General features: G+C 38.4%; 1 protein-coding gene across 6 annotated transcripts in view; it reads right to left on the reverse strand.

The window, feature by feature from the left end:
- LOC102217935 (heterogeneous nuclear ribonucleoprotein C-like) overlaps nt 1-26,270 on the reverse strand; it is a 48,260-nt gene that overhangs the window by 20,387 nt on the left and 1,603 nt on the right. For 2 of the 6 annotated variants that reach the window (XM_023332827.1, XM_023332825.1), the window contains exons 1-2: nt 23,256-23,381; nt 16,385-16,460 (exon numbers count right to left, since the gene is read on the reverse strand). In XM_023332827.1, the coding sequence (XP_023188595.1) occupies nt 16,385-16,460; nt 23,256-23,352 (173 nt within the window). In that variant the 5' untranslated portion in view covers nt 23,353-23,381. The other 4 variants (XM_023332828.1, XM_023332826.1, XM_023332829.1 and 1 more) reach the window with 4 other exon arrangements.

Genomic DNA, 26,270 nt, shown 5'->3' on the forward strand with positions numbered 1-26,270 from the left:
TGATTGCAGAGTCACAATCAGAAAGAGGCACATTAGATTAGTTCATTGATAGAGAGGAGCTGCGAAGTGCTGCAGCAGCAGGAAGGCACTGAGCAGACCCCAGAAGGATGGCAAAGGCGGCGCATAAAAGACAGAACATTGCCGACAACAGAGAGGATGTAGGTTTTTTTTCCCTGACATCTCCCATCACATCTATGCAGATGACATCCAGCTGTATGCATCTTTTAAACAACACCAGCTGGATAGGCTTTCCACCCTCGCCCGATGTTTACCTCGGATCAGTGACTCGCTCTCCAGCAATTTTCTGGTTTTAAGTTTCAACAAGGCACAGACCTTGGTCACCCACTTACCATAATCAATCAGATTGTTACTTCTTTTAGCCGGTAATCAAGTCATAAGTCATTTTATATGGATAAAGCATGTAGGAGTTACAGTTACACTTTCCATCTACGTAATCTCTTCCTCTCTACTAGATTCAAATCAGACGATAGTAGCAAGTGGCTCTTTGTTTATGGTGTTAAACCCGTCTCCTCTTAGAATAGCCTAATTTTCCTGCTTTCAGTCTTGAATGAGCAGAATAATAGATTCTTCTGCATGACTTAGGACCATCTGCACAAAACTCAATATGTAACGAAATGAGCGAGCGGTGCATCTTTTTATTATTTCGCCACTTTGAAAACAGCTCTTTAATTAAAGCCTGTCTGTGTGCATGTTGTATTTCTGTTTGAGACGGCCATCATGCACCAACAAAGAAACTGTGAATTTACTGGTTCATCAAAAGCAGTGGATATGAAGAGGAGAAGTAATTGAAATTTCACAGATCACGATTTCTGGTGCCATTTAACAGCATTACACCATGAGATGATAAGTTACAGTCAGCGTGGCTCAGTCTGCACCCTTGGAGAGTGCGAGGCGCCCAGACGTTCTCTAACAGGGTCCCCGTCACAACGCAGCTAAGCTGCCAAGTTAAAAGGTTACTGGAGGCAGCCGGGAATAAATAATCCTTCCAGTCTTTAAAGTTCTTGCAAGTCCCTGTGTCATTGTCATGTCCTGGACTACTCTATTGTCCTGAAATTAGTGAAGTATTAAAAGCTAAAAGTAATTTTGGCTCAGCTGCGTGAAGGGCAAAGCAGCACAGTTATACTAATTCAGTCATTTTCTTTCACCTTAACGTAAAGTAAAATAGAAAAGGAGGAATAGTCAAGAACAAAATGTGATTTTGTCTTGAATAAAATTAGGTAATTAGAAGAGAAGGTGAGTGTTTAGGGACATCCAGTACAAACAACATGCTGCCATTCAGAGCTGTTCTCAGGAGAACCATTCTTGGTATTCAGCTTTGATCGACAGGACTGACATTTGTTGAGTCAACTTCCGACTGGAGTCTGCAGTCCTCACTGGACAAAACTTTAACCTCAGCTAACATCAAGCCGTGCTCTGTCAATATGGTCTGTGTATCTTAGTCATTCCTGTTAAGACGGAGAGATCACTAGAGTCAAATATCTGTCAAAGGAAGGCAAGTATCCAAGTCTACAACTTCTGAAAAATAAACCATCCAGTTAAAATACGCTGTATGCATAATGGAGTGATGCAAGGCTAATGAAGCATAACAAAATGAAGAAGCAGCATAAAATTGTTCAGGGCATACACTTTACCTTTTATAGATAATTACTGGGACTCCATTTTAATAAAATTGCTGTTTTGAGTTTTGGTATGAAGTGATAAAAACACACAGATGTAAAAAGTTAGAGATCTTTTTTTTTCTTTTAGGAAATTGAGATCGTTCGACACTGCAGTTTTTCATCCGTTGCTTTAGTATGAACTGCTGCAAATTTACAGGATTATAAATCAATGGGTAGTTCCAAATGATGACACAATTGATTACACACACCTTTTAAAATTGACTTACTGCTTGTATTTCCCAGGTTTTTTTATTTTTTCAAGTGATCCATAGCCCAACACTTTTGTTCTTTTAAACATCAACAATAAGCTATAGATTTTTTTTAGAGGGTTCATTATTTCACGCCTTAACAGCATATTGGTATTGCAGTACAAACTCAGTTCAATCCAAATTTAAACTGAGATTTTTATGCACGCTGTACACTCCTCTTGGCTTTTTCTGTTAGAAAATGACTGCCATGTTGTCCTCAAGCAGAGCGAAGGGGAACTTGTAGGGTAAGTGGTAGAAAGTAGATAATATGAGTCATTTTGAACAGTAAGAGACGATTTTATGTCTTTAGAACATTTTCTGGTAGAAATATTGAACTATTTTTAATGGTCTCCTGGCTGGAGTCTGAACCAAAATGATATGTTAATGTTAAAAGACAAACATTAACTGCCCACAAAAAAATGACTGATTTAAAATCAGACTACAGAACATATGTTTCTTCAATCCTTGCTAAAGAGGATGAGCAATGATGCTAAAAATAATTCATGCAGTAAGTTCATAAGGGAGGAAGACAGCAAGACAGCAAGCTCCCTGTTTTGAACTGCCTGGTTCACATTGACAATACATCTCAGAAAACCCAAACATTTGACCCAGTACTTTTTTCTTAAATCTTACCACCCACTGGAACATAAACTGTCCATCATTACAGCTCTATAGAAATGAGCCGAACATGTCCGCACAAGGAACATAATCACATCAAGAAAGCCCTTCAAACCTGTGAATATCCTATAATAAGCCATCCAGGATTTCAAGAAAATGCTAAAGATAAAAGATACTGAAAGATAAAAGAACACCGTTGTTACGTATTTTGTTAGAGTACCCGAAAATCTAAAAACGATACTTACCAAACATAATATTGCAGTGAATCTGAAACCTAACAGACCTCTGAGACAGAAACTGGTTCATACCAAGGAGAAAACACCCAAACTCAAGCTCAGCAGTGTTTATGCAGTTACATTGGAGAAACCAAACAGCAGCTACACAAATGAATGGTCCAATGCAGGAGAGCAAATTCATCGGATCAGGAATCAGCCGTTCATTTACATATTCAACATTCATTTGAGGACAGCAGCATGCACATTTTGGACAGGGAAGATAGGTGATTAAGTGAGGTAATTACCTGTCATAAAAGTCGATAAAATATTGACTAATTTTGAATAGTAATCGCCTAAGTTAAAGACAAAAACCTTCACTAAACGGAAGAAGAGGAATCAGATTTAATTTCAGCTGCTACTCTGCAGCTCTGACTCGTCTCCATAGGAGATTTTTTTTGCTATTTACAACTTGGGACATGTGACCATCATCTAAAAAAAGCCAGGGTTTCATCTAATAACACCACTTTTTTTCTTTTATCTTTGTAATACGCCTTCAGAACTGTAGTTTAACAATCCACTTGTGTTTAATAGTATTGTTGTACTGGTGTAGACTATATTAATAGGTAAATAATTAGCATTTTGGATAACGTTTTTCCATTTTTCTCTCTGATTTGGGTGCAGTTACTATGTTGCTTAGAACCTGGTCTCAGTACAATATTAACCCTGTCAGAAATACAGCAACCCCAGAGCCACAGACATAATTATTAATCCAAAATACTGATGCCTTTTTTTCTGCTTCCAACATATGAACTGGAAGTACTAATCACTTGTTTTACAATCCCCACACCTTGACAGGCCCGTTTTTTTAAGTGAGGTAATCACTATTATTAAACTCAGCTATCACTGTTTTCATTTTTGTTTTGACAAATGCATCAGCAGTTATTCTGCTGTAATAGCATTGTTAACTAGAAGGAATGATAGAGCCCCCTTGCACCCAGTGACTCAATTTTCTTATACTCAGATGCTCATTTTAACTCCCCCTTCCTCCCCCTGCTAACCCCCATTACCTCTATGTGCTGACAGACAACTTTTGCAGTCCAAGCCACAGAAAAGTCTCTACTGCTGCCTCCCAAATGCTGACATACTCAAACACACCGCTCCCGTCCCCTTCCTCTGCCCTCCCTGAGTCGCTCACTGCTTTTTATTGCCTCTCCCTGGCCCCCGTTCTATCTTTGTGTCGCTCAGCAGCTTGCTGTGCCGTTAAAATGACCTCTGCTAGTTTGTTGTGTGTTTCGGTCCCTGGTTGCGCTCTGTAAAGTCACTTTCAGCATCATTCTGGTGACCTGGGCAGTCATCGAAAGAGAGAGACAGCACTGCAGGGTTCACATTCCCTCAGGAGCAAAATGAACGCACTTAGCATGAGACAGTAATGAAAGCAGTTTTTTTTTTCAATTTTAGCAATTATGCACATAGAAATCTGTGAAATGCACACTTTCCTATGTGCAGAAATGTGGCTTTTTGAATTTTTATTTTGTGTCGTAAGATGGTAAAGTGGAATGGCTCAGGGTTAAAGCAGGCGACCCATGTATCATATTCCTCCTTTCTCTACGCGGCCGTCACAAGTTCGAATCCTGGCCTGTTAACTTCAGCTTCATCTCTTCACTTTCCTGCCAATTTACTGTGAAATAAGGCAAGTAGAAAAATCCTTTAGGATAAAAAACATTTTTTAAAGGACAGTTTACTTTCCAGTGCCTGCTCAGTATGAAGGATTGCTTCAAAATCAAAGAATAGATGCCATCAGGTGGGTTTCCTTAGGCTTTATTTTTCTTCTACCAGTTGCATCAAACTTGACTGCACTGTTTTTAAGCTACGATTGAATTAGAATGTATTTAATAGAATTTCAATCCGACTGTAAGATCAGTTTGAATGTTCCTGTATATTAATTGGATTTGTTTGTTTTTTGAAAGTCCCTAAGAAAACCGCTATAAAATATTACCAACCAGATTTGTTGCCTGGGAGCAAAATGGTTTAAAAAAGAAGAGAAGGTTTGAAATTTTTTTTGCACCGTGTTGTAAACTACAGTACCTTGACTCAATTTTTCTAAGTTTGAGACTCCACTGAAAGTCACTTTGGGACTGCTGTTTATAAGTGTTGTTATTTTTACTGAGCCTGAAGTGGCAAGTTGCTCCCCTAAGCTGACTGAGTGTCTAAATGCAGGCTGGTATTGATCGTCCTTCCTCGGGCCTTTCACACAGCCTCACTGAGGACACATTAAATGCGTTATAAGTCATTAAGAGCTCCGGGCCTTGAATTTCACCCGTCTGGCTTAAAAATATATCGACATATTATGCTCGGACAAAGTTTGTATTTTTCCAGGTGCCCTGTAGGTGTGTAAGAGCACCGGCATCTCTGCGCACCTCGCCCTCTCCTTACTGTGCTGAACACTGGGGAGCATGTGTCAGCGCACGGCTGGGTTGGGAACACGCAGAGACATTGAGTCTGTGTGTGTGTATAGGGAACAGGATCGTCCTCTTTCTGCCCCGGGGGGCTCAGAGCCCATTTCCTGTTGTGCAGTGTGATAAGTTTCCCTGTCAGATCCTCACAGCACCACTATATTTCTGATAAGCTCCACTGCTAGTTTTCCCGACCTCTGGCACAGAGATCAATTTGAGATTGATTCCGAATGCCCTGCTGGGCCGAGCTGGAAGATCAATTTGAGATGGATTGTTCACGCCAGGGGGGCAATGACACGCAGTGCAGTGCTCACTAGCTTTCTCTCCCTCGCTTTCTTCACCCCTCACGCTCCGTGGCTGCTGTTATTTCTATTCCATCTGCATTTTTCTCTCCTCTTTGCTGCTCTTTCGTTCAATTGTTTCACACTTGTCCTTCGATGGTCCTTTGCGTTGCACCCTGCTTGTCACTCACCTTTCCACATTAATCCTCATTTATGCCTTCTGTACTCTGTTTTCCACCTGCTTCCCTCACTTTTGTCCTGGCAGCTGAAGGTAAGGAGTAAGGATGGTGATGACTTCATTAGCAGACGGACAAACCTGCACATGGCTGGGTGATGCTTTGAGCTACAGCAGTCGTTGGGATGGAGGATGTTGGAAAACTTTTAATACCCTGAGAGTTTTTTTCACTATGTCACATAAACTTCAGTGCAACCTACAATATTTAAAACTAACCTAGTAAAAAAAAAGAAAAGTCGACCTGTGTATAATTTAATCTCAGTATAAGTCTAACATTTCTGTGAAGATTTAATTTGTTTGTCAGAGAACAAACAGCAGCACCAAAATGACCAAAGAACACATCCAGGCAGGCTCCAGGAAAAGTAGTGGAACAGTTCAAAGAAGGCTTGGATTAAAAAGCTTTAAACATCACATGGGGCATTGTCCAATCCATCATCTGGAAACTAAAGGATTATCCCACAACTGAAAACCTGCCAAAAAACGGCTGTCCACATAAACTGACGGGCCTGGAAAGAAGACCTTTATTCAGGGAAGGAGCCAAGAGGCCCATGGTATCTCTGGAGGAGCTGAAAAAGCCCCACTGGAAGGGAGAATTAACGGAGCATTTTGTTCTCCATAAGCCTGGCCTATATGGAGGGTAAAAAGGAGAAAGCAATTATAAAAAGAAAAGCATAAGAAGTCATGTTCCTATAAATAAGGTCACCTAAACATGTGCTCTGGAGGAACGAGATAAAAATTCAACACTGTGTGTCATCTTGAGCATATCATCCTCACAGTGCACCATGGTGATGGCAGCGTCATGCTGTGGGGATGCATTCTTCCACAAAGATAAGGAAGACGGTCAGAGCTGGTCGGGAACAGATAGAGCTAAACACACTGCAGTCCTGGGAGAAAACCTTAAGAGTTTCCAAAAAAAACATGTGACTGTAGTGGTCCACGATGACATGAACATACACATGCAACCAGAACAACAGAATTTAAATCAAAGCATATTCATGCAGTGAAATAGCAATTAAAGTCCAGATCTGGAGTATCTGTGGTAAAATCTGAAAACTGTGGTTCCAGGTTTATCCATCCTGACTGAACTCTAAAGTGTGGTTCTACAAAGTATTCACTCAGTGGGCTGAATATAAATGTAAGCCAAATTCTTACATTTTTATGTTTAAAATCTTTTTATTTTAAAACGTGTGGCCTTTTACTTTCATTTCACAATAATGTGCTACATTATGTTAATATGTCTTATATGAAATACATGGGAGTTTGTCATCGTAGCATAATAAAATATCTCAGAATTTTTATTTTTTGCTCTGCAATTTATCTCCCCGTAACATCCTGTCTGCAGCCAGGATGTTCTGCCCACCGTCTCCTCCTCTCTCTTGTTTCCCACCGTCTCAGAGGCTTTGTCGGTGGACCTGAAACTATCTGATGCACTTTCCTTCCTCCTCTGCGGGGATTGACCTTTTCCCCAGCAGTACATCCACCTCAGTCTGCACTGACCTTTACCTACAGTACGGCTCCAGTCACCTCTTAGGAATGGACTGCAAACAGCACATTGTCTGTGTATCCATGCAGAGAGAAAGCTGTCAGGGGACAGAGAGGGAGGCTGGACAGCAAAGTGAAAATGGCAGTTAGGCTGTAAAATTGATGTTAAAGTGGAAAGGGGAGGGAACAGCAGACTTTGGTGCATAGTTAGTGGGCTGTTTTTGGCCACAGCGTAAGTGAAAACTGCCACCACGGTGGCACGCTTGCCAGTGACGGTCTGTCACCCAGTCTGCCAGTTAGTCATGCAGCTATGCACACATCATAAGAGTGACATGAGAGCAGAAGCTTAAGAGATGAAAATCCTGGACTCTTGATTGACTTGGCATTATCCAGGATGGATAGATGGTTTGGAGAGGCTATCTAAATCAAATCAATCAAATCCTTTTTACTATAAGAGGCAAGAGGTCTTGTGCCACTTTTGCAAAATTTTCCACCACAAACCTCCCACATGAATAATACATTCATATGTTTCTGCCGTCATTTTGTCAGATTAATTGTTTGATTACTGCATTTGAGTGCTTCCTTTTGCTTTCCTAGATTGCACAAGTTTGTAACTGAAAGTGCAGATAGGTACAACCCAGCACTATCTCATTATAGATTATCAGACAGAGAGAATATCTGAGTAGCCAACTAAAAGATCAGTCAACACTCAGCTGCAGGAGTAATAAAACAGACCAGATTACCACGAATCAAAGTTGTAGTGTCACCTTCCTCCACCGATCTGCCAAACAGTGTGTTTTGTGTAAAGTGTAGCATGGAAAATGAAGGGTAAATCATTCATTTTGTCCAAGAGCTAATCAGTGTGACTGTAGCTGTTAAATATGAAAGACACAGACGGCATCTGTCTAAGGATTGTACTTGAGAACAAGGACAAGAGGAGAACAAACTTTCAAAGGAAGCGTCATAAAGCCGGAATATATATAATGTCATTGTTACAGTGGATCTACTGTCCAAACAGTAAAGCATGTTTGACAAATATGATTTTAAACTACATCTTTGCTCATAAAAAATGAAATGTGCCCTAATGAGAGAAAACACATTGCAACAGTCCTCCAAGCATTACTAGGATGAATAAGGTAACACCTTACAGATATTGCTGACACCTTAAAGATATTTAAACAGAACATCAGGAGAACACAACTCTTGTAACAATAGTTGAGAAATTTCTTGAACAATCCTGTGTCCCATTATGACAGGAAATCGGTTTGCCGCTGATGGTGGAATATAAAATTGGCACTTAAGTCAAAACTTGAGTATTTGTTGATGATACCCATGTCGTTTAGAGATTTTAGGAGCTGATAGAACTTCTCATTGAATTGGTCTCTCGTTTTGAAACCCAAAATAAGAGGCTTTATGTCTAAATGTTGCTGCAGGGAAGAAATGTTAAAATCAAGACATTAACATTTAAAGTAAATGCTTGCAATAGTTGGAGAAGAGATTAAGGTACCATCTCATCTGTTGTTTTGCAGCTGTTTTGACACCCAGTCCAGGTGATTGGAGCAATCTGCATCTGCTTTTACATGAGATTGCAAACTGGGTTTTTTTTACAGCTGTTTTGCTTTTTGTTTTTCTCTGCACAAAATTGACCACCAGCTTTCAACGGGAGGTATTTTTTATGCATTCTCTGAATGAAGCAAACAACTCTAGTCTTTGAGAAAATATTTTTACCAACATTGGGGTAGGGTTTATTACTACAAAACTAACGGTCACAATGTTATAATGGCAACATGATACAATTCAGAATCATTTGGCTTTTAAGTGAAAGTGCACTTACTGTAGTGCTGTTATATCGTTTTACATGTGAGCTGCAATGTTGGCCTGTTTGTGTCAAATCTGAGTGGAGTTATTGTCAGCCACAACATTTCTATTCATTCTGAAAGCACTAATATATCCGTCTCTTAGATAAAGAACTCTCTGTATAACTGATTTTTTTTTCTTTTAGCCACTGTGCAAGCATAAGAAAACATGAAAGCTATTCTCAAAGTGAAATTAAATGGGATGATGTCAATCACCGTAAAGTCATAAAGCTGTGTGATGTTTTGCCTTTTGTTTTTCATTTGTACAAAACACACCTAAGCTATTTGTGAAAGACATTTTGTCAATCATAACAGGATACCAACTTTTGTGTTCTGCAAGGAAAAAAAGGTCATGAAGTTTATTATGTCTCCATTCAGGGAGGCAACAGAATCCCAAATAAATCCATCTCCTTGACATTCCTGTTCATAAATTATGAACAACTTGATCAATGTTACCACTGAAAGAATTCACACTATTGGTAACACATTTTTTTTCTTTCACCTTCTACCAGTTGTCTGTTTTTTCTAATTTCAAGAATTTAATACAATTTTTATCTGACTCCTACTTTATTATAATTACAAAACTGATAATGTTATGAAGGGTCATTTTTGATTGGTTCAGATTTATTTCAAACATGATGAAACAGATTCACTATATCAAGTCACGTCTTCATAATTTACATTTCCTTTCTCCATATTTGATAAGCAGTAGATAGAATTGCAAACTTATATATTCCTGTCCAGTTACAATGTTAGTCAGCTGCTACTGAAAAATTTACAATTTCAAAATAATATCTAAATCTTTCAACAACAACAAAAACATAACACATGATTAAACATGTTGATGTGCTAATAAAATGTTGCATGATAAACCTCTGAACTGAAATGAAAGTAGATGGGATTTTGTTTGACTAGCAGGAGTCAGAAATTCATAGACTGAGTAGAAGGAGTTTGATCATAAAAGCCAATGAACTTCAGCTTTGCCCCTTGGTTTCCCACAGCATGTGGCGCATTTACAGATGTCAGCCAACGACGCTGCAGGCTGGATACACATATACAATCTGTCACACCAAGTGTCAAATATTCCACAGAAAAAGAGATAAATAAACAACAACTTTGTATGATAAGTTTCTCATTGCATCTTTCTGGTATAAAATGCTTGTTTTTGTGAAGAACATGGATTAAATTTAGAAACATTTACAAACATTGCCTGTTCTTACTTTATACAGAAGAATAAAGTAAGAACAGGATGATATTTTAACCTGATCAGGACAAAACCTCTTACAGACAAGTAGGACAAGGTTGAAGCTTTAATGGGAGCAATGTTAACAGCAATGGAGGTTTTATTCATCTTATATTATCGGTTATTTGACCCTGGCTCATAATTTTCAGGATGAAAAAAATTGTAAAGGCTTAGTTGTGAGAAATGTCGGTAGATTAGCCTTTTCTTAGATGTATTCCTGTGAATAATAACAAAACTTGAAATAAACACAAAATTCAATTGGACCACTGTTCTCTCATCATCCTTCTTAGATGTATAAGAAAAACCATCAGGTTGCTGCATTTATTCCATCCTATTTCCAGCACTTTGATGACTGTCCCTTCTCATAATTAATGATAATGACTGATTATGGCAAATTAAGAGGTGGAAATGCACATACACTCTGCTTGATAGTCACACAGCGTCATCCCTGTGTGACTCCTTCCTTTCCCTTTGCACAGAGGTAAAATGAAGCAGATAATGCAATTAGTGATGAGGAAACTTTGTCATACACTGATCAAAGCAATGACCAAACAAAAATGAAGTCGCCTATGTTATTTCTTCAACCAAAATGCTTGCTTTATTCTGAGAAGATACGTTTAAGGTAAAAATACCGGGCTAAAAATGATGATCCTGTTTGGTAAGAAAGGAAAATTTAAGGAAGAGCAACATCTATACCTACACAATGGCCTTTTCAGACTCTGAAGAACCTCTTCCTCAGGATGACATATGAACTGGTAAAAGCATTATAAAATGCTTCTATATAATAATTTAAATATCAGTGGGTAGTGTTAGTACTTTAGTTCTCACTAGAGCACAAGTTTGTTACATTAAGTTGTAATAAAAGATGCCCCAACTACATTTAAATCATTTGTCTGGCAGCATTTTGGGTCTCCAGTAGGAACTATAAATGGCAACAGTGTAACAAGCAAGACACAAACAATGTTAGTTGTTCAGTCGCTGAAAGAGGAAGAAAACGTCGCTATAACAACCAGTGCATGGACGTCTAGGGGTACATTGAGCTACTGAACAATAACAATAAACTTTATCAAAAGCCACTGGGAAATGCACTTATTGTACAGCAGACCAGTTGAAGCACTGTCCGAAGGTCTGAAAAGATCAAAGTAAATCAGAAATGTCATATAGGTTTGTTGAGTTAATACAAAAATAAATGCCTTTAAGAAATTTGAGTTTTCTTATGAATAACATCAAAACCTCATCTTGTCCCAGTATCGGGTCTCATCTTGCTATTGTTACACCCCTACCAAATAATAGTTGCTTGGTAATAAAGGTATTTTTGATAGCTTGGGCTGCACAGTGGCACAGTTGGTAGCACTGTTGCCTTGCAGCAAGAAGGTCCTGGGTTTGATTCCCAGTCCGGGGTCTTTCTGCATGGAGTTTGCATGTTCTCCCTGTCCATGCGTGGGTTCTCTCCGGGAACTCTGGCTTCCTCCCACAGTCCAAAAACATGACTGCTAGGTTAATCAGTTTCTCTAAATTCTCCTTATGTGTGTGGTGCATGGTTGTTTTCCTGTCTGTCTCTGTGTTGCCCTGCGATGGACTGACGACCCGTCCAGGGTGTACCCCGCCTCTCGCCCGTTGACAGCTGGAGATAGGCACCAGCACCCCTCCTGACCCCAATGGGATAAGAGTGTAAGAAAATGGATGGATGATTGTTAGCTTTAATGTCAGATACTTATCGCTTTAACGCATTTCTTGGGTTGAAAGTCTTACCCGGAATGCCATGTCAAATCTGTAACCCAGCCCTGTAGGGCCAAATAAACCCAGGCCAGGATTTTCTTTTACCCTCTACATTATGTAAAGAAGCAAAGAGTAAAAGAAAAACAAATCCCTGAGTCCCAGTTTATGGGTTAGCGATTAGCGTAAACATCCTTTAAGACCCTTTGTGTGGCACCTGAGCCTCTTTATGAAGGCCACACAGAGTAGTGGGCTCTTATAGTTGTTCACCGGAGCATAAAGAGGCCGCAAAGCAGTAGCATCTGTGTCTGGGTGGGGAAATGCTTGCCACTCTCTCAGCACAGCTGGGGTTTACTGAATTAAAGGACACCTGTGTCTGTCGGAAAGTAATAATAAATGATAACACCCATGTGTTGTCATGGCCGCGCTACAGGAAACAGCCTGAGGGGAGACATGTGAGGGTAAAAAAGATGAAGGCAACGGAAAGAAGGCATGTACCTTTCCTTCATGGAAGGCTGCCACCATCAAATGTGACATAATTTGTTCATACATAATATGAAAAGACTTTACTGGCTTGGCCATCTGAGTTTGAAAATGTAATCATGAGAAGACTAATCAAACTCTCCAGTAATTAAATCAGTTCAGAAATGTTGTAAACCTGCATGGAGTCCGTGAGCAGATAACGGGACTTTAGTGTCTTACAGAGGAGGTTGAGTTTTTTTTTTGTTTCCTGAATTATCTGGGCCACAGGCAGAAGTGTTTGTTGGCCGACTCTGTGAGAATGGAGAGAGGCGGGAGCAGACGGGGCTCTACGCTGCCAGCCTCATGGCGAGGGGGGGTTGGAGTCTGGACAGAGAAATTTTTGGTAGCTGTCTCCACATGATTTACATTTGTGACTGTGGCTGTGTTGTAGTTTCTGGCTCTGGAAAATTTATCATGTACACTAAATTGGAATAAGACACATTTGACTTATCTATTATTTTGGAATTGAAATCGCATTTTGAGTTTGGTGGTGGAGACTGACTTCTTTTGTACAATAAAGTCATATTTATGCTGTTTTCCATCCACATGTGACTAGAGGCAATATGACAGGATATTGGATTTGCAATTTTTGTGTGTGTTTGCCAAATACAGATGAGACAGCCATAAACCTTTGCAAAGACTATAAAGGGATAAAGAGGAGCAGGACTCAATGATTTGTATCAGCTTCACATATTTCAATAAAAAATGTACAATGCAATTCAGTAGAAACTGAGCAAATATGAAAGTCTCTTCAGACTGTTTCAAAAACAAGCAGAAAAAAGCTTCTTTATAGCTCTAAATCACACCCCAAAAACCATTAAATAAGAGCAATCTATCCTGCACTGCATTCCATGGTGTTCACAAATAATGTTAAAATGTGGTGCTGAAAGCAAAAAAAGCAATGTTAAGAGGAAGTGACTCAAGGATTCCTTCACAAAGTTGACAAACAACATTTTGAAGGAATGAGGCATAGAGCGAAATTTTCACAATATTCCAGTCGAACAGTTCACAAATCTGAGGTGAAAACAATTTCTTTTTTATTCAAGTTTTCCTTCGGATAATTTCACAGAGGATTATTGATAGCAATGGCGTAAATATGATACTGAGCTGTGTGTAAGCATTTACTACGTTAAATGTTAACATCGCACTCGTAGTGTGAAGGTGTGAATGTGAAAAGCCTCACAGACCTGCTGGTGCCGTTTTAGACTGTTTATTTTCCATTTGTTATCGGACTTGACAGGCTCCTTTTATCATCCCCATAAAACATGACATGGGCGATATCAAGCTGTATCAGTGGTGAGACCTCAGGTGTTTTTCTTTGTGAGCATGCATGTGTGTGGTTCTGTATGACTAACCTCATTAATGCAATGATGCATGCTGCTAAAAAACAACATGGGGGACAGTGCGAATAATGTTTGAGGTTAAGGTCAGAGAGAGACGAGGAGAAAGAGAGAGCTGGATTAAAGATATTCTGCACACGGAGAGGGGCAACCTGGGGACACAATATATTATATATATTGTGAATCCTAACACAGCAAAGTAATATGTCCAGTGTCAGTGTGTTATGTCAGGGAGATAAACCTGGTGGATAACCTAGAATGTAACTGGCTTGACTAGAAAGAGATAGATCATTTATATAATATTTATTGTGGATTTAAGATATGTGTCATCTTTTTACTGGCTTCGCTTCCAATTCCATAGCAATTTTATTATTTTATTGATTTTAAAACAAGTACCTAAAGAATCTGGCCTGGGCTAAATTTGTCATATCTTGTCAGCATCCACACACAGGTCACAGCATTCTGAGTAGGCCACTGCTTTGGCTTCAATGCTGCTACATTCAGCTGGAAGCAGAATGTTGATCAGGCTTTTGCCTCATCAGTTTACCTTAAAAGCAGTCAAGTGGCAAATTAAAAGCAGCTAAGCAGCTATTAATTAAATCATAATTAATTTCACTCAATTATGAGCTACTTGAGGTTTGTTCCGTATGCCAGCTGTTCTTTTCATATGAGAGCAACATTGGACTTTTTCACCTTCATTCATAATGTCTTGTGTGGCAGAGAGCTAACCTCACACATCTCATTGAAACAAGCCATTCCCACTGCAAAACATGATGCTGGCATCATCATTGTGTGGGGATCATTTTCTTCAGCGGGGACACAAAAGCTGATCAGAGTTGATGTGAAGATGGATGAAAATAAATACGGGTCAGTCCAGGTAGAAACATTGCTGGAGACTGTAGAAGACTTGAAAATTCCTCTTCACAGACTGTAAGCGATTAATATAACTGTACTTTAACTATTTTGCAAGGATGAATGGACATTAGGGTCGATATGGATTTTAAGTTTTACCACAATATTTTGTAATACTGATACTGTGATACTGATAAAAGTGGCGACAACTTTAGGTACGACTGTGACTGCCTCACACAGCAATCCCATCTCCACAAACACAATTATTGCTCTTGAACAAAAGTATTGACATGCTTTTGTCAATACGTTTGTTCACACACATAAAGTGTGATTTGTATCACTTGCACATAGTCACTGCAGTTAATCAGATTTTCAAATTTATTGTATTTATTGATATTCTTAATTACAAAAGAAAATGGTAACGCTAACAATCCCAACACTGCGGACAGTTTGGGTTTTTTTTAAACATTAGTTGGAAGTTATCGTGACAACAATAAATCTAAATTCTTATGATAAAAAATTTATCACAATAACTGATACATGATATGGCAACTGCCCATCCTACATGGACTTTAGGTGTTAATTTTCTCACGTTTATGCCGATGTGTAACATTTATCACAAAATTTCCAAAAAAAACCCCATACATGCCAAAATAGGAAGCAGTGCAGCAGCAGCTAAAGAAAAAAAACAGTACTGCTGTTTCTCCCCAGACAGCTGTAGCTTGTTCTTTCATTGACTTCCTTTACCTTTTTCTGGAAGTAATTAACCTTTTTAGCACACAGTCAAAGTTCAATGACTTCAGAATCAGGGCATATCTTGCCAGACAAACAAACAAAACAGAACAAAAGAAAACACTCAGTCGTTGTTTAGGCTTCTTGAGCAAAAATCTACAGGTACATACCTCAAACTGGGTCTTTAATAATCTCGCATTGGGAAGCACTTTCAAAAATTTGGAAGGCAGTGTTTACATGTAGATGAGAGTTGACTGGAGAATGGTTTAAAAAAACGAAAAAAAAACAGTCAATGTGGCTTATTTAGGGGCTTTTAAGAACTCAAAGAATATTAGAAATAAAAAACAGCATATGGACTTCCAGAAAACACACCAGACAAAAAACACAAATGAGGCCAGTAGCAGAACATGAGTCAATAAATGAGAATCTACTCCAGCTTGAGACTGATGCTGCAGACACTGAAACCAGCAGTATCTTTATGTTTTGTTCTTGTTAGAATGTATAAACAAACTCAACAAGCCAATGCAAAGTCATCTCTCTCCTATGCCCTATCCTCTCCTTCGAAGCACAGAGCCTGTCTAGCTCCACAGTACTGCACTGACCTGCCGGCAATAGACAGCAATCAGCTCCAATCACACGTGTGCTCTACATCAACAAATAAATTAAAACACTGACTGATGGAAACCGCACCTCTGGCAGAAATCAATAGCCGCTTAAACACACAGCAGGTATGAAGCTAATAACGAATAATGCTGCATTTATTGGAAAGCTGAGATGCAGCAGAGTTGCAGATAAAGGGCTGCAGCAAATAACACAACACATCATTATCTTTGAGAGTGTGAGGGAATTAGAGTGTCTGTAGGGGTGTGTGTGTGGGGGGGGTGTGTGTGTGACTAGGTAGTTCATACTCACCCATAAGTGGTGTTGCTGGCCCTCTTACTAGCTGCCCTGGAGCGACTCGACTTCAACTCTCCACTCATGCTCATGTCTGCATGAAAGAGCAACCAATTAACTTTGTGCTGATGGAGTCAAGAGCAACAAAGCTAATAAACAAAGTGGACAAAACAATCAACAGGAGGAATGCTCAGATTAACTAGAAAGAAAAGCTAATAAACAAAGTGGACAAAACAAACAACAGGAGGAATGCTCAGATTAACTAGAAAGAATCCATTCTGCACCAAGTTGGTTTTGTCGGCGCAGGAAAAGACTTGTTTCATTGTACCTGTAGTCTCAATTCAACATTGACTGGTTTCTGGTGTCTGTCTTTCTTTCCGCTTTTATTTCTTATTTTTAATTGTTTGTAAGGACCCATTTTAGTCCCAAAGTTCCTAGGTGGAAGTTTTTTTCTGGGGTGGATTATGGCTACAGAAATACAGTCGTGTCATAATTCAGTAAAGGCTACTGTTAACAGGCTTAAAAAATACAAAGCAAAATACTATTCTGTAAAATAAGCACTTGAGAACTACAACTAAAGTGGCTCCCTCTAATCATGTCTAATTATATTAGTTTTAAATAAAAAAAAATGTTAACATAAAATTCATAATCAACATGTTATAAAATAGAAGAAGCAATAATTAAAGTGTTGTAAATTTTAGTTTAAAGTTGTGTAATTGATACTATTATAGTTTTACTTAGTCTCAAATTTTCCTGCTGCTCCGTTTTTGCCTATAGTTTGCAAGGTGACTTCAAACATAGGCCACCTTATGGCTTTGTTTCCGCCATCCTGTCTGCATACATATCTTTACACATGTTCTCACCAGATAATTAATCATAAATCACCTTGATTACAGTGTCTGCCAACAGTTCAGTGTTTGCACTGTGGTTTTGGGTGTTGATTTGCCCAAAGAGAGGCATAAAAAGGCAGAAAGGCAAAGGGGGAAAAAATGAAGGAGTCCGGCTTGACACGGACAGATGGGTGTTGAATGGAGTGTGACTGGGCCAGCTGCACATACACTCACACAGTATGACTGTCAAATGGCTGGGAGCTACAATTAATTAAGTATGGGTCTGAATGTGTGGAAGGAAAATTAGACATGTGTACGCGCCTTTGCCTCCCACAGCAGAGATATTTTTCCGACAGTTTGTGGCCCAACAGCGCCCTGTTGGAGAGCTTTTCTGCAGCCGGCAGTTTCTCTGCTGGTGGGCAGCTTGCCCCCACTGCAGACAGCTAAACTATATCTCATTTAGGACCAGGCACTCAAACACATCCTACTGGTTAATTAAAAATACAGTTCAAATAACACATATTTGAAATTTGGCCAAATACACAAGTACAAAAATCCAAAATATCTGAGCAATCAAAACAAACATAAACATGCATATTTTAACTCTGCGTATTTCATCCTGCACAGGAAAATCACAAATCAAGCATGGAAAACAAAACTTTCTGATGTTTTATGATGCATTTACTAAGAAACGCGAAGACGGTGTGATTGACTGCATGATGAAGCCATTAAACAGGACAAGATACCAGGATGCTGCTGAGCACAGTTGTCTCTCTCAACGGGAGCAAAACCTCAGGTGGTAATCAGCGTGCCTATTCGTAAACAGAATCCTACACGCCATAATTAGCATCACCAGAGCAGACTTCACATATAAGACACACACAGACTGACAGACACACATACAAGTTGTTTTTCCCCAGATTTATGTTGGTGACACACGGATAAATAAGCTAAATGGTATTTGCCTCTTTTATTGCAACTCAAATAAAGAGACAGCACAAAAGATATAATGCTGTCAATGGATGTTATGTGCGCTGCCTTGTTTTTATTAATGAAGTTACAGTCGTCACTAAATTCTCACTATTTCTAGTGTGTGTTGATTTAGAGAAGAACTAAAAGGATGATAGCGGAGATCGATGGTTGTTTTTATAGAAAACATACCAAGTACATATTGACAAAGTGGAGAGGAAGGAAAAGAGAAAAAAATGCTAAATTTTTGGGTCCTTTAATTCTGAGGGTAACAGAGTATACAAAGAAACAGAAAACATATAAATCATGAAATGTATTGATCGCATAGTTTATGCTTGGAAGATCAATAAAATTGCTTTCTATAATAAAAATGGCACAACCTTAGAACTCCATCAAAACCTTATAATCTTACAAATGAATTTGATGGTTGGATTTAATGTTCCAAAAGAAAATCTTCCTTTTGATGACATTGATAATTATACATGGGCCTGATCAAAAGTGTTCGTACTCTAAGCTTTTTCACCTTGTGCTTCAGTACAACCACGGACTTCAGCATATTTTTTATGATACACAAACCAAAGTAGTGGATTATTATTTAGTGGAAGGGAAAAATATTGAAACTATTTGACAAATAAAAATCAGAAAAAGTGCACAGTACATATGTTTTCAGCCTCTTACCTCTGATAACCTAAATAAAGATGAGTTCAACCATTTGCCTTCAAAAGTCCAAATGGTAAATGGCCTGTACTTACATAGTGTTTTATCAAGTCAGAGGACTCCAAAGCTCTTCACATTTAAATCAGTAATTCATGCACACACTGATGGTGGTGAGCAATATTTCAGCCTCAGCTGCTTATTGCTCAACATAAATGTGTTTTTGTTTATCAAAAATACATTTATGTTCTGGAATGGTCTAGTCAAAGTTTGGATGAGAATCCTATCATTCCCTTCTCATTACAATTGCTACTTTGAATATCTTAATGTCAGTATACTAGTATGTGGCTTTAAAGTGTCAAAATGTAAAAACTTCAGGAAGTAGTGATCACTATTACAGGTCATAAGAACGTTGTAAAATAGGTCATTAACTACTTCTGGGCAATGTTTTGGAGCTAATATTTTAAAAAACAGACATAAAACTGACATAACTATAATCTGATGTTTAAGTTTAGTTGATAAAACTGGATTAAATGACACACAGAGGTCACATTCAATCAGCCATAATGAATTATAAATCCTCTGCTACAGCTTACAGCCTGTCACTTTGCTTTATAACAGGCCTGGAGCCAGACTGATCCCTCATGCAGGCACAAAGTCAAAGCTGACCTAATCTTACTGGAAACAAAATCATACAAATAACAACAAAATAAACATTTTCTTATTCAAAATCTCAGCAGTTTCTCCAAGAGACAGTCACCAAGCAACTACCCTGAGAGATGGCCCTTAAATTCTCTGCTACTCTCAGAAATTATTATTAAAGCAAGCCATTAATGTATGTAGAAATCTGAAGCTGGACACTTTTTGGAGGAGGGATAATGTTCCAATCAGATAAAAAAAAGTGCTAGGGCAGCTTCTCTCACCCATTCCTGTTTTTGACATTTTTATGCAGCGCCTAAAATCCCATTTTAAATTATTTATCAATTTAATTTAGTTCAACTTTGATGTCATTTCAGCAGATATTTCACATGTTTGAGAATGTGACAGCTACTCAGATAATTGAAAATAAAATATCTTTAAAAATGCAGTACTTCTGTTTAATTAACATCTCTTCAAAAACCCACATCTAAGTCAATTGATTTACTTGGTAAAGTAATCATCAAGTGGTTTTAGTTAATGCCCATTGAGATCATTTCAACTTTTTGTCTGCCTGTTCTCTAGAACTGCTGAATCGTGCTTAGGATTGAGGCGCGGATGAAGACACCCCCAGCAGAATCTGAACAAGAAGCGGTGCACCCCTATGGACAGGTCACCAGTCTATTACTGGGCCAACAAACACAAGACAAACCCACGCACTCCAAGTCACCTCAGGATGACTTGGAGCTGCCAATTAGCCTCAGATCATTGGTTCTGGACAGCAGAAGTATGCCTGATACCAGGAGAGAACCCCAGAATCCATAGGACTCACCATCAGAACCACCCTTAGAATCACTTTTTTGTCATTTTGGTGTTTTTTCATGTTCTTCTGTATTTTTTAATAGACTTTTTAGATCTGATTCCATGTATTGCTCATTTTATTTATCTGAACAACATGTATTTACAAATAGAGGAGTGCAAAGTGTTTTCTGATGATATGTTTATATGACTGTGCAGAACAGAACCCTTATTTTCTTTTCTGCAGGTATTTTACCCCCCCAGTATGTTAATTTGATCAGTTCATCAACATATTGTGTTAATTATTTAGTTGTTGCTGTTGTAATAATACAGTGTGCTTTTTTGAGATTATACAAGCAAGCGAGACTATAGTTTGTTTATTGTTTGCAACTGCTGCAAAGTCGATCTATTATTTTTTAGTCTGGTTGTCTACATTTAAACATTGTTTCATAGCATTCACGCTTCTTGCTGACTTGATCTACTCCATACCTTTTTGCAATGCTACGGACCTGATCAGGCTTTGCGTCAAGAGCCAGCTATAAAGAATTTAATTTCCATACTCATGGCTTTGCAGTGCAACTACAGGCAGTAATGTCAATATATGATATTCATCAGAGACAAAAGAAAGATAGAGAAAAGATAATGAAGGTTTATGTGTTATGTGAAGAAAAAAGCTGTCAGATTCAGAGAAATGGAAGCAAAAACATTCATATTGTGCAGGATATCCAGAGGTGTCCAATGTTGAGCTATGCCACCAATGCTCATCTCAAAAAATAACTCTGAAACAGCCAAATATGAATCTCTGTTTCACTGTTAAGTCTGCACTGAACTTGCCTCAATCCTCTAAAAAACCCCTCCAAAAAACAGCTTTTGGGAGAAGACTGTGGTGTCTGCATCCGCTTCAAAGTACAGAGTAGAGCTGCTGCTCCTGCATGCCGGGGAAAGTAATCTTATTAAGGGTTGATTTTAAGGGTGACATTCACTTTACAGCAGAACAACAACAGACAAAAATGCAGGTTTGTTCCTTCACTAAAGAGTGGGAGCATGACAAAATTAGGCTGACAGAGGTTTTGATCCCAAAAGCCTTCACAGTCTGAGACCAGGTTCTGACCTTGGCAGTGTTACAAATAGTTACACTTCAACTACTTCTCACCTCTGATGTAGAGGAAGTAAAGGAACATAAAACAACACTGTCTCAGTGCAAAATAAGTTAAGTAGAGCTTTATATTTTACCAGCAGATTTCTCCAAAATTAATCTGTCTGTGCGTGTTCTGAACATGCAATGAGAATGATAAAAATAAAAAGAATAATCATAAGGGAAAAAATTTTTAGGAAGAAATACAGGGGTAACAAAAACTACAAGCTGAATGGACTACCGCGCTGAGGGAGATGTAGAGAAAATTTTAAAAAGCACACCGCACCATGCAAACATTCACTAACACATGCATGCACAGAGATAAAGAGGTCTGACTGAATACTCACATCTTGGACTGAACAGGGTCATATCAGGGAGGCAAAGCAATGAAAAGCAGAGTAGAGGAACAAGCCAAGGGATTTCTTTGCTTTTATCTCTAAACTCTTCTTATGTTTTCGCTCTTGGTGTGAGTGTGTGTGTCTGTGCGTGTGTTTGTGATCAAGATGCTGTTTGGCTGGCTGCTGTGGTACTACTGAGTCAGTGACAAACCAGACAGAGAAGCTCCAGTGGGTTGTACCAAATGTCATCATGTGGCAGGGGTGGACAGTGGTGCACTGGGTTGTTCCATAAAAGAAACAGGGAAGAGGTTTGGATGAGCTTGCAGCTGGTTCCCTCTCCGCAACGAGACCATCGCATGTTCTGTTTTTAGTAATTCAAGTTTGGCGAAGAGGAAGCTGCAGCCGCAGGGGTGACTATGTGTGTGTCTTAATGGAGCGTCTGGGTAACACTCTAAAAAAGCATCTAACATTCTTATTCGTTTGTAAATTAGGAGTTAACTAAACACATCTTTATAAATTTAGCAGAAAAAGTGGTTTATTTCTAGTATCATAATGTCAGATAATTAATCAAAACAGACACTAATCAGTTATTATTGTTTTCAAAATAATTATACAGGATTCCCTTTATTTACATGCATCACATTGTCTATGCTCATTTGAGTTGTGCTGTTCTAGTCCTACTCTTTAGGATGTTTAATCTTCCTTTCTCCTGAGGAAGGGCTTTCATGTAGGTTTAATTAGCTTTTTTTAAACAGTCAACCCAGGGCAATGGCTGGCTGCAAGCCAAAACTTAATCTTAGTCAACTCTGAAAAAAAAAAAGATTATTACCTCTTTTCACACCACACTTAACCCAGAAACAATTACATTATTAAACTGTTAACCCCTCAGTAACCGACTTCCAGAGAAGTGAGACGCAGCTGAATTTTATGGACGTCGACAGATAGTGAGGAAAATGTTAGAAAATAAGAGTGATCTGGTTATATGGTTAAATAAAGAGCTGCATGCAGCCCACAATGTTCAGCTTTGGTGTCACCAGAGCAGCTTCTTCCATGTTTGTTGTGTTAGGGTAAACCATATAGAAATAATTTTGTTTTTATTCTGTATTTCTTATTCTCTAATAGAATAAGAAATAAAGTTACATTTACAGTATTTTTGGCAATATTTAGTTTGTCAGTTACATTTTAAAAAATAAATGTAATGGGATAAATAAAATGTCCATCAAAGCATTTCTGATTCTGGATCCAATTTTTTGCAAGAAGGAAAGCTTGGAAAGACCTAGAAAGATAGCATTTTAAATATTTTGGCAAAGTTACAACTTAATGCAAACAAAATGCATCACTTTAACCAGGTGTCTCTGTTTAGGCCTGTGTGTTAATATGAAAATGTGTAATTTGAGTTGACAGCTGAATGAAAGCAATCTGGAAACACTATTGATTAGCTCCGTGTTTGGCTAGTTAGCCTTGCTGCTACGCTACACTCTTCTAAACAACTAAGGCAACAGCTAATTTCCTCACAATAGTATTAATACCTCTACTCCTGTCACGTTTTTCTTCGCCTTCTTTTCTCTTTTCTTTCCTTTTTTCTTCTTTGGGCACCGGACCAGACAGTTTGTGGCGTTTCGTCATGATGCTTTCTGACGTCACTTCCGTTACAAAACTCACCCACCCGGAGCGCGAAGTCCTGAACAGCGCGTGCGGAGAGGTGCGTTGCAGGAACAAACCAACTAGTAGAGAAGGAGGGGGGACCTAAGCAGAGTGTTATTATTTGTAGAAACAGTATTTAATATTTTTTGCTATGCAGCTAAATTAGTTCTGATTATTATTATTACTAAACTGTATTATTACGTGTTAGCTTAAAAAAATAGTAAAAGGATTTTTTTTTCTTGTCTGTTTTTATGGCGTCCCCCAAACTCCTGGCGATTTTAGCATTTGCCTATACTGTCAAGCCAAGGCCAGGCCCTGCGTGTCCACTTTGGATCGTCAAACTGCACTTTATTTATCAACCAGGTAACGTCCGCAGGTAGTTTGTTACACCGGGTTTCATTTAGGCATATCAGACTAAAGGGAGTAAATCTGTATTCAGGATTCAGGAAAATTCTAACCAAGCTGGCAGCAATATAGTAAATCAAAATCACATCTAAATTATTATCTAACTAACCAACATTTTGATGTGTAATGATGGCACTTGGAAAAACGTAATGTTTCAATTGTTGATTTTAGTTTTTATGATGTAAAGCACTTTCAACTGCCTTGTTGCTGAAATGTGCTATACAAATAAAATTTCATTGATTGATAGAACAATAAATAAGAAATAAGTAAAAAAATAAAACAGAGCATCCTTTTACTATTTTTTCAAGCTAACACATAATAATACAGTTTAGTAATAATAATAAGCCTATTTAAACCCAGTAAATTTACAGACACAATGAAAGATTTGAGTGTGAACTATTAATCAAAACAGACACTAATCGGTTATTATGAAAGATTTGGAAAAATTATTTGTTTTTGACAGGGGCATTAGAAAGCTGAACAAAATAAAATGGACAGTTTTTGGCTGACAATACAATTCTTCCTAACCTGTTTTTAAAAATTCACGCCACACTTTTCAGATTTTTATTAGTAAAGTTGAAAGTATTGTTCCACTTCATAATAATTTGCTTCTTTGTGTTTGTACATACTCCAATATATTTACCTTTCCTAGGCTGTTTTGAATGATCACATTGACAGATTTGTAGCAGTCGTCATAGAGGGGGAGGATTCTCTGTTTCTTTCATCTTTATCAGCACCTAATTTGTGAGGTTTAATGAACGCTCATGTTGCATTCATTATACCTCAGAAGAAAACAAAAAAAATGTTTGCTTATTTCTTTTTGTTTTGTGTAGATGGTACCTTGGTGGAGCATTGGATGAAACAGGAACGTTGTATTGAGTTTCTTTCTCAGTCCCAGTTTTCTAATCCATCAATGTCAATCCCAAAGCTTTCTGAACAGCATTTAATGAAAGATTTAATTCATAGTTTCACTTATTGATTCTGAGTGACAACATTCAGCATCTCTATGAGGAAGTAAATAAATCTCACAGCAGGTTTACAGGTATTTTCAAATTCAATTCAAATTCAAAAAAACTTTATTGACCCCAAAGAGAAATTAAATAACCATAATGAAACTTAGATCTATACATTAACCAAGACTATTATCCATTTCACTTTATGTAAGATGTGGTTGCTCATTTAATCAACCTAGATGCAAACTGAGATCTATAGCAACTGTTTGTACCTTAATGAACATACCTTTGTTTCTTTGTATAAGATCAATATCACAGTAAAGCCTCGATGTTTGTGGTCTTTTCCATTTCTGAGGGAAATAAGTGACTCTTTAGCTTCAAAGTGCACAACTATACTTACCAAGTTGGTGTGTATTTGTATCTCTTCCTGATTTTTTCTGCTGAGAAGGTGGGTTATTTTAGACTCTTCCTCTTTGTAAGTTACAGAGCTGCCCGCTGAGGTGTAAAATGATGCTATTAGAGCAGTGAGAGAGAGCCAAAACAGTAAAGTTTTGAACACGTACAACTGAATAATGAGCTGAGACTCTCTACAGCGGTCCATAAAGTTAAGAAGGAACTGCAGCTCTAGGTTTAGTTTCTCCACTGAGTCTCTGCTGAAGGCTCCCATCTTTTTGTCTTTCCACAGTGTGCAGATGAGATTAGGTGTTAGGGCAGGTTTATGCCTAATTGCAAGTTCAATCTTCTCAACCACTTAACTACTGAAGTGTCTCTGAGCAAGACACAGAACCCTGAGAGGCTCCATCACTATCGGTTTGTGGAGGGAATAGACCATAACTCAATGCACTAAATATGAAGTTGCCAAGATGTGTAATAGTATAATAAACTGCATGATAAAATGTTAATTACAGTTCTTGAGTAATAGTAACAACTATAGAGAAAATATCAATTGCAGGCTCTTTAAGAGTCGCCGTGGATCTCTCTGAAAGATGTTTATAGAGTTATAAAATACATACAAAACAATTCCTGTTCTCATAATTAATATGAAGCTACAAGCTACAATAGACGTTCTCTCTTTCTGGGTGTTAACATCAAGGCAGGCAGGGAAGACCTATAACGAATAAAAATCAGTGTTTGGTGAGGTATCACTGTATTCTGACATGATAATCTTCTTTTTAAATGCACCGCTGCACTCTCCACCCCTCATCCCCCACCATGGAGCACAGCAGACAGCTCATACATTATCAGTGAGTGCCTTTTCTCTTTCGTTCACCTTCTTTCTCTGTGTCACACCCACCGACGTCCCCCTCTGCCATCCCTCCTGCACTTTTTTAAACTTGAGTTTCTCCGAGTGAAAACCTCATTATATTCTTCTGCCGGACCTGCAAACTCAATCGGACAGAAGGTTAGAGAGCCCCTGCTCTCGAGTCGCAGTAATAGGGTTTGTGTTTGTATACATGTATGAAAAGTTGCAAAAGAACCAAAGAGAGCACTATGAATGTGACAGTGTCCACAATGAGCTCATTTATTTGTTTATTCAATTAA

The sequence above is a fragment of the Xiphophorus maculatus genome, chromosome 4 (assembly GCF_002775205.1).
Source record: "Xiphophorus maculatus strain JP 163 A chromosome 4, X_maculatus-5.0-male, whole genome shotgun sequence".
Taxonomy (NCBI): Eukaryota; Metazoa; Chordata; class Actinopteri; order Cyprinodontiformes; family Poeciliidae; genus Xiphophorus; species Xiphophorus maculatus.